The 9,416-nt window shown below is 34.7% G+C and overlaps 1 protein-coding gene across 3 annotated transcripts in view; it reads right to left on the bottom strand.

Annotated features, from left to right (window-relative positions):
* Positions 1-9,416, bottom strand: part of LOC117123109 (alpha-1,2-mannosyltransferase ALG9-like) — a 35,480-nt gene that overhangs the window by 7,438 nt on the left and 18,626 nt on the right. For all 3 annotated transcript variants that reach the window (XM_033268958.1, XM_033268949.1, XM_033268964.1), the window contains exons 8-13: positions 8,233-8,294; positions 6,835-6,922; positions 6,344-6,449; positions 5,594-5,682; positions 4,288-4,407; positions 3,441-3,512 (exon numbers count right to left, since the gene is read on the bottom strand). In XM_033268958.1, coding sequence (XP_033124849.1) covers positions 3,441-3,512; positions 4,288-4,407; positions 5,594-5,682; positions 6,344-6,449; positions 6,835-6,922; positions 8,233-8,294 — 537 coding nt within the window. The remainder of the gene's footprint in view (positions 1-3,440; positions 3,513-4,287; positions 4,408-5,593; positions 5,683-6,343; positions 6,450-6,834; positions 6,923-8,232; positions 8,295-9,416) is intronic.

Here is a 9,416-nt window from a genome sequence, read left to right as displayed (position 1 = left end):
CCCCAAAACAAGACATGAACTGCTTCATATCTTTTGAATTACTTCAAGGTCATTTTATTCATTCAGTAAAGATAGTCTGTACCATGGTGCTATGCTCTAGAAAATTACTTTGCTATGCTCTAGAAAATTACCTATTTCTAAAGCAATTGTAATGTCGACACGCACGTTATTGTTTGATTCTTTAAAGTTGTTTGACTATTTTGTACACTATTTAATATCTAAAATAGTGCAGATGATTGTTCTGTTGGCGTCTAGTTTCTTAACACGTACTCAACCACAATCTACATCATTTTTTGATCCACTTCACTGCAAGACAGCAACAAGATTGTTTTCCAAACCTTTTCCAACAAGTCATGAAACAGTTTAATATTATTTGAATTAATTCAAGGCTATTTCCTTCATTTAGGTATACACATTTACACAAGCTTTGTACCACAGTAACGATGCACTACAATACTTTCGGAACATACTTTAAAGTTTGTTCAACTATTTTGTACACGATTTTGAATGACTTCATGAATACGTTTTAGATTTACTTCACTACAAAGAACCAAAATGTTCTCAATAGGTCTAACCTGGCTCTGTGACCATTCTACTATTTTATAACTATACTGTTTGTTTATTCTGAGATCACATACATAGCATACGAGTACCAATAAACGTATTATTATACCCAATAGTTTTCATTTATCTATTTTGGGGCCTGAATTTTGTGTAGTGAATAAGTTGTTTAGAAGTATGGCGGCCTGAAAAAGGTGAATTTATGTACATTTCTACATAAAATTACAAAATTTTAGGGTTTAGCATTGAAATATTGAACCCAAACTTTAAAAATAATAAGAATAAAAGTAATACTTTATATTTATGACATAATCACATTTTGATCAAATTACAAGTTATACTGTCTATTTAGGCCTTTTTCTCGAAACCTGCAGGTGATGCGAGTTTACAGCCCTTTCGTGGTCTTGGGTCACATATGTCTTTTAATTATTTTTTTTTTCTTTATGTATAGGCTTAAGAATGAGATAAAATTACCAAAACTTTTCAAGAGACGGAAAACCTTGAATTTTGAAGAACTTAAAAGGTCATTAAAAGACACCTCAGAAGTCGGGAAAGCTCATTTCCGGCCATCTAGGAATCAAAATTTTCCCGGGAGAGGATCCCCACCCCCTTCATTTTTGGGTATTTGGGAACTTTCTGAACCCCCCTCTTTGAAATCCCTGATCCGCCCCTGGAGGGTAGGTTGAGTCTACATACAGGTAGAATTTAGGCCTTTTTTCCTATTCAAAACCTAATTAACTTGTGGTCTGTCAAAAAGTGGTCAGATTGAAAACTGACCAACCGTACCGGTGGCTACGGCCCTGACAAAATAACATGTTTTATTAGGCCTATATTGAAAAAAATGTAAACTTTTCACACAATTCGGCCAAATATAGTTTGGCCGTGACTTTTTAAACGTTACGGCCAGGCAAATTTTTATACCGTCAAAAAGGCCAAATGGCAACCCTGGTTTGGTCCTGGGGTCACATGAGCAGCTTAATTTACGAATGTCGCAACAAAACACACGTGGGCTGGTTGTTGAAACTTGCTGTTCGATGTTCCAGGTGGCTTGTACCGTTATAGAGAGAATGATCCGCTATAATTTCAGAATAAAAACTTGTGAAATTAATTTATGCTATAATAACACAAGTTGTAATAATTATTTTACTTGAATTTGACTTTAGAAAGGCATTCATCATCTGCGCATGCGTAAACTTTGTATCACACAATTGTTTTTGTTTATAAAACATGGTGCGTGATGAGTGCATGCTTCACGCAATGGGCTGTGAGTAATGACTTTGGCCTAGAATTACCAATATATTAAGCTTAGTACGACTGTTATTAGTCACCATAATAATAGAATGATTGCTTAAAATAGATAGGCCTAAATACTGTATACTCAATAAGTACAGTATTTATTTTCTTAGATTTTATTAAACTAAACTGATTTATTACTGAAAATTTAACGTAGCGCGACCGTCTAGCATGAAATGGTGATTTCCCTAGAGCAAGAATACGTTGTTTCATTATGGTAGCCTGAAGTTTACACGCATTTCCAGTTGTTTATGTGAACATTTGTAAATAATGAAAAAAAAATTAAAATTGAATGGGAACGGTTTGGAGCTTAAAAAATAGGTGCGGCTTATACACAGGTGACAAAAAAATTGTGATATTTCGCGTCCTAATTAGGGGTGCGGCTTATACACCAGAATATAAGGGACCTTTTGGCATTTTATCGTGTGATACCGTAGCTCGGCGAGTTTGCTGAGCGTGTAAGTAGGCTTATGTGATGAAAGTCCGTCGTCCTCAAGCAGTGGTGAGCGACATTTACACCCTGGATCGAAGAAGGTCACTGCTATGGTGGGATCATCACCCGTCAGATTTTTTCAAAGCGTACCCATTAATGCTGATAATGATGATGAAGACGGGGTCCCCTTGGCAAATGAAGTGAAATCGAGGATAATGTGGAAGGACAACAATGTATAGCATTAGCACAACATAACAAAATTATTAAAAACACCTTTTCTGTACTTTCCATGCTTTTCAAAAAAAAAAAAAAAAAACAAAACAAAAAAACAGAAAGAAAAAACAAAAAAAAAAACGCATCGCCGCATCAATTCTTTAACTTTGGTCTGACCAGAGACAGAGAATATATTTTTTTTGGCCTTATTGGCAGTCAGAGGGTTTCTTCTTCTTAGTGAAGGGCCAACTTTACAGTTGAAGGCTTCTGCCCGATGTATGTGGACTACTCATTCCTACAACTTACTTCTCCCATAAGGGTCCCGTCATGTCATGAGCAGGCCAAGAAGGCGCTATGAGATGGACCAGCACACCGAAGTAACCCCCTAATCGTCTCAAAAGTAGTACTGGGTTCTTGATAGTGCACAAGAGACTTGTTCCACCTCCAGAACCATAGGCGTGTGCGTGCCATTTCAAACCAATGGCAATAATATCGCTCTAGATTGCGGCGCCCTGCCTCAACAAGGTACTAAAAAAGTATCGCCTAGTTTATAATATTTCTGTTTAATGTAAATGATGGCCCCTTTTTCTTTCCCAATTTGATGTAATTTTAATTGAATTTTGTGCAATGCTGGATGATTGTTTTTTTTTTTTTGGTTTTTTTTTACCTTTCCTTCTTGAATTTATATATTTGATAACAACAATAACAATTATAATGATTAATAATAAAAAATAATAGATTTTATTACGCATGATTTTTAAACCTGTTGTGTACTTCTGATGTTTCAAATTTAATGTATTTTAATGTTACTTTTATCTCCATTTTTCATGTCTTGTGCTTGTGTGTGATTGATGTTTTGATGTTTTAATATTAGCCTACATTTTTTGTGGCTGTGATTTTGATTTGAATAAAAGAAACTGAAACTAAGATAATTTCCTACCTGAATAGAAGCAACAGTGCAGGCTGCATTGAGGCAAAATAGAGGATATATAGGGAACAAAAACCGCTCCTCCTACAACACAAAAGTTGTAATGCTATTAAAATTTCTTTAATAGTAATAATGATTGAAATGTAGAAATGCTCCTTTTATGCCGCACAGTAAAAGCATAGCCTCCCAACAGTCTGCTTTTTCTCTAGGAATTGATAAGTAGGAGTTTGAAACCAATTAGACTTACCAATCTTTAGTTATCGTGGTAACAAATAAGTTACTACAACAGCGACGACATGACAAAAAATTACAATTTCACCTAAATTAGAATTTTTCTTCAGAAATTATGATAGTATTTAGCGTAAATTTCCTGATTAGTGAAATATTAATTATGCAAATGAGCAATTAGCATATTCACACACATACAAAATTAACAGACTCCATCTCTTATTACCATCTTGCATTCTGCCAAGTTTGAAAGCAAAGACTTGCCAAACTTCAGTTATCGTGGTAAACCAACCAATTATTTAGTGAAATATTAATTATGCAAATGAGCAATTAGCATATTCACACATGTACAAATAAACAATATCCTCTATCTTCTAAGTATGATCTTACAATCTGCCAGCATATTCACACACGTACAAAATGCAACAGGCTACGTCTTCTTGTTTCGATCTTGCATTCTGCCAAGTTTGAAACCAATCAGACTTGTCAACGTTTAGTTATTGTAGTAACAAACGAATGACCAATGACAAGGACGACGACAACAACAACATGAAGAACATAGGTAAAAACAATAGCCTCCCCGGAGCTTCGCTCCTTTGGGGAGGCTACTTATTATTTAATAAAACCATACCTTATGAGGCCTTGTGAAAAATATGAGGATCCAAATATACATTGATACCAGACTTAGCCAAGGTGGTATCGACTGGCGCGTCATGTCCATTTTGGAATTTAAAAAGCTAAAAACTGCTATCTGAAACACAGGGAAACAGGCTAAATTGATACGAGAAGTGAAATCTGTAATAATATTTATTTTTATAAGTCAATCGTGAGGTCATCACTGCAACTCCCAATGTTATTTGCCTATCCCCCACAGTCCACTAATTTTTCAATATTGAATTTTTTTAGGTTCGTGTGCAAAAAAATACTGAATTTTTCGTCACTGCGGAGCGATTGCGCACCGCGATGAAAATTGAATGGTAATTGGAAAATTACTTTCATAAAACAAGCCTAATTGGAACCCGAATAAAGTTACTTAAAATTCAATATTAAGTATGAACAATTAAAGAATTCCTTGAATCAATGAACCCTAATAAACTAAACAAACTGAACGCTTAATAGGAATATTCTAGACCCATTTTAAAGACTCGAGGAATGAAATTAGATGTAGGCCTAAGCTAGGGAGGCCGTCGAGGCATTCTCCTCCTTCCCTAGGCCGTAGCCTAGCGTAGTTGTGAAATCATCGCACAATTTTTACCTGTCTGCACCGACTGTATTCTCTCTTGATGCTTTAAAAAATGTTTATTTCTTTGACAAATGTATCAAAATAGCATTAAAAACAAGTTCTTCTAACACAATACAAATTAATCGTTATTCATCGTATTCGTACTTTACTGCTGATGTGTAGTTAACGCGTACTGCAGGAGCACAAATCAGCATACGCACAGCTAAATGTAAATATGCACACAGTATACTGATCATATCACTAAAGCTACTGATGACTGCTACAACAGTTGGTTATTAAAACTAACATTAAAAGACGGCGATTGACTTATAAAGCAATTAGTAGAGCTCCGGACAGTACACTATAGGAAAACTATTGTACCAAGGTTAGATTTAATGCATTCAAAAATTCCCTTCGGTCCTTGCAGGCCCTCAGGAAATTTTTTCAAGCATTACATCTAACCTTCGTATAATAATTTTCCTATAGAGTACTATCTTGAACTCCACTAATTGCTTAATATTGGAGTTAATTAATACACTTTATGATTTTTAGTGTTTCACTCTTAAAATCTAATATTATGTGTATTCAATCCCAGTGGACAGCTTCGCTCCTGGATGCATATCTTAGCCCTTCCACTGGTAGTAATATATGTAACCTTATGTTTTACTTGTTTAAAAATATGGTTAAAAAAAATTTCATTACTGTGATAACTTACTGTAATTGGTAAGCCTACTAGTGCCATGGGAAACGCAATGTTAAAATTTAGGGCACCGTTGAGAAAATAAAAACTCCAAGGCTCGACTCCTGGAAACAAAAACGAAAAAAAATAACCAGGTCAAAATAAATTATTTGAATAGCACTTTTGACAGGTTACCCAGAAATTGGCACTCCAGCAAGAAAGCAAAAACATAGGCTATGTTCTCACACGGCTGCTAACGGTTAGCAGGATCCGGATCCTGCTAACCATTAGCTGCCGTGTGTCCATACAAGAAAATCCCGATCTGGATACCAAAAATGTGATGATCGAATCACTGGCCAATAAAAAACTGGAAATTGTAAATGCGTACGCGTGGTTAGTTGATGATAGAAATGAGCTCAACTCTTGCTAACCAATAGTGCTTGCTAACCGTTAGTGGTATCCAGATACTGCTAACGGTTAGTGCTAAACCGATCGGGCGTTCTCGCACAGGTGCTAACGGATAGCGCTAACGGTTAGCTCCCGATCCGGATACTAGGGCTCTCGTGAGAACCAGGCTTTAGTCTATTCTAAAGCTTTGTCCACTGTTGTATGCCCATATAGTCATGCTGTGCCTATATGTGGTCATGATGTGATGTCATCATGACCATATTTAGGTATGTCACATTTTTTTGTCCAATCAAATTTGATAGTCTGGACAGGACTAAAATCACTTAAAGTAAAGAGAACAATCAAATGTACCGTTATAAAATGTCTGACATTACTTACCATAAATATCTGGGCCATGCTCACTGAAGACATTATATAAAACAATATTTAAAGGAGCAATTACAAGTTTTCCATAGTAATAACTATCAATCATCACTTGCGGTACCTTTAAAGAAAAAAGAAGTACATTATAGTAGAGTGCCCAACTTACAGAACCATATGGATAGTTTCAATCTTGTCAAAATTCAATACCCCCACAAAAAAAACAAAAAAAACAGAAAAAAAAAACAAAAAAAAAACCTAATTATAAAATGATTGAAGAGGGGTTTTGAAAAAAATTGTTTAACTAAATAATTGATTTACTTATTGTCCTAAATTTTTGTAGGAAACTTTACTGACTCTGAAAAAGCCCCACTTCATACTGGAGCAGTGGTGAATTGTAAGCATAATTGGAACACTATGTCCAACCCCGATTAAGAGGAAGGTTATTGGTCACAAATGTGTCCCATCAATAAGGATTCTACTGTATGTAACCCGAGCTGTTTACTTACTAGGATTACGCACACAGCAATGATACACCATTTAACAAAGTCAAACACTTCTTTTCTCCTGAAAAGTATATCGACTGCTATAGGTATGCTAAGAAGTAGAAAATAGTACTGTATATGTCAATATCTGTATACATAAAATTATAATATACTTGATGGTAAGAAAGATGTTGGTTACAAGTTCACATTTAATAATCTTGAATTAATAATTTAAAAAGGTTTAAAGAAGTAAGCTGTAATAGTTTAGTGACAATATTTGCACGATTTATTATATTACACAAATCAATTGTGATGTTAGTAATGAGTTGAATCTTTAAGGAATGATACTATTGTTCGGGAAATTTGCGGACCCCATTGGAAATAAGTTCCAATTGGAACTTTTATGGGCTATTCAGCATCTCTTGAATTCCGTCCCTTTTTTTTGTGTATGTATTTTCTTGTATTTTATGTATTTTTTAATGACTTTTGCTGTTATTTTAAGAGATGCAAATAAAAAAATTCAATTCAAGGGAAAGGATTTGTATGTAGCACCCGATGTCAGACGGTTCCCTTTTGGCAACAAAGGCTCATCAAATCACTGAATAAGATGAGAGGAAAGATGTTAAATGATTGATGATAGCGATATTAATGGTTGATGACAGCCATCCTGCTTGTCGCTAGTCAGTTGGTAGAGGGCGCTATGCAACACAAGACAATGCAAGAAGATGATTGGCTGATAGGGGATCAACAAATTGCAAGTACATGTAATTTACTTGGTTTCAATCAAAAAGTAATTACAAAAACAATTATGTAGTAATGATGGCGATTCATATAATAGTGATTATTAGATTAATTGGATGGCTGTAATATAGATGTTAATGATATTGCTGATTAATATATAGATGATAATTATAATGATAATGATGTCTGTAATGATTATAGAGATTATGAGTTAAGTAATGATGTAATAGTAATGATGTAATAGTAATGATAGCACAGATGTGATGATGGTTATAATGGAAATGGTGATGATTAGGCCAAAAAAAAAAATGTTTGTTTGCCCTCCTAACTCACTGAAAAAAATAGGGGCATGAAAAACAAACACCTTAAAAAAGTTTTTTTTGTTAGCTTTTTTCTTTACAATTTATCTATTTTTTGCCAGATGCCCTACAAAGTTGTTGTCTGATGTAAGATATTGCCATTATAGGCCTCTGTGGGTTATTTTTATTCCATCTGATAAGTATCTTTAAAAAAAAAAAAAATAAAAAAAAAATTTAAAAACTTTTTCTACCTGCCCCTATTTATCATTTAAAAAAAAAAGAAGGGCAAACAAACAATTAATTTTTTTTGGCCTTATTATAAAAACTATACAGATGATAATAATAAGATGGGAAAAATGATCGAAGATAATGATGACATTACCCAATTGCACCTGCAAATGGCCAACTGATAAAAGTACTCAATGCTGTTGCGAGTATAGCCACCTTCAAGTGAGAGACAAAAACATTAGTAAATCAAGTATGTATGCACAGTTATTGTTTAAACCCTACAGCGGTAACATCAGTATTTCAACGATAGGATTGCAGTGAAAATGATGTAGCAAAAGAAAGTGAACTTATGGAAACCATGCCTTAGCAGTGGTGTATCTAGGGGTGCCTCAAACCACCCCCTAAAAAAACTTGCATCCCCCAGTCCCCAACCATTAAAAATGATTAAAAAAAAAACCACGCTCAAGTAGATAAAAATCCCCTCATATCCTTTTTTTGTGAGCTACTGCTGTCTTACTTTAATCATCAAATACTCCGAGATATGCCACTGTAAGGCCAAGCCTAATTCTAGTGTTATTTGGCACACCCAGCCCAGGAAATTAGGAAAAAATTAGGTCGGCAAATATTTGCCGACCTTAAATTCTCCGAGGTCAGCAGCCTCGGCAATTTTTTACTACCTAGGCCTATAGAGTATAAACTACGATTTTTCCGAACGCTCGACCTTACATCGTCATCTACAGATTGTGATTTTGTTAATTTCTCTATTAATTCAATATATTGCTGGTGAAAGAATGGTCGTACTTGTATTAATTTAATAGTGTAATATAATACATATGTTTTACATAAAAAAATCGCCGAATAAATTTCGTTTTAGCGTTCAGTTTATCGTTATCTTTGGCATGGGAAATATCACTTTCGTAAAAAACTAGACGATTGTATCATCATCACAGGCTGCTTTAAAACTGCCCATGCATGTCCATGCGCATGCCCAGAATGATCTATTAGGGATTTTCCACATATGTACTGTAGTACTTGTCAGTAGAGAAGTCGCGATGTGATCGTGATTGCGTTTAAACGGACGGTAGGATTAGGCCTACAATATGGTGAATTTTGTTGTTTTTGGATAATAAACAACATTTTAAATACGATAATAATCCTTACGATCTATGCGGCTCACGTGGCTTCAATATATATATATATATATATAGATTTATTGATTGTTAAATTAATTGCGAAGGAAGCCCTTAAGTTTCCCTCGACACATGCTGCATTATGACTTCAACTTTTTTTTTTTTTTTTTTTCCTCCCCCACCCCTTTTTTTTGATAAAGTTTTTTAT

The sequence above is a fragment of the Anneissia japonica genome, unplaced genomic scaffold (genome assembly GCF_011630105.1).
Source record: "Anneissia japonica isolate Jap-2015-1 unplaced genomic scaffold, ASM1163010v1 scaffold288292_len1863012_cov191, whole genome shotgun sequence".
In the NCBI taxonomy this organism is placed as follows: domain Eukaryota; kingdom Metazoa; phylum Echinodermata; class Crinoidea; order Comatulida; family Comatulidae; genus Anneissia; species Anneissia japonica.
Note: the sequence above shows the minus strand (reverse complement) of the source record. Positions and strands in the feature narration are given on the sequence as shown.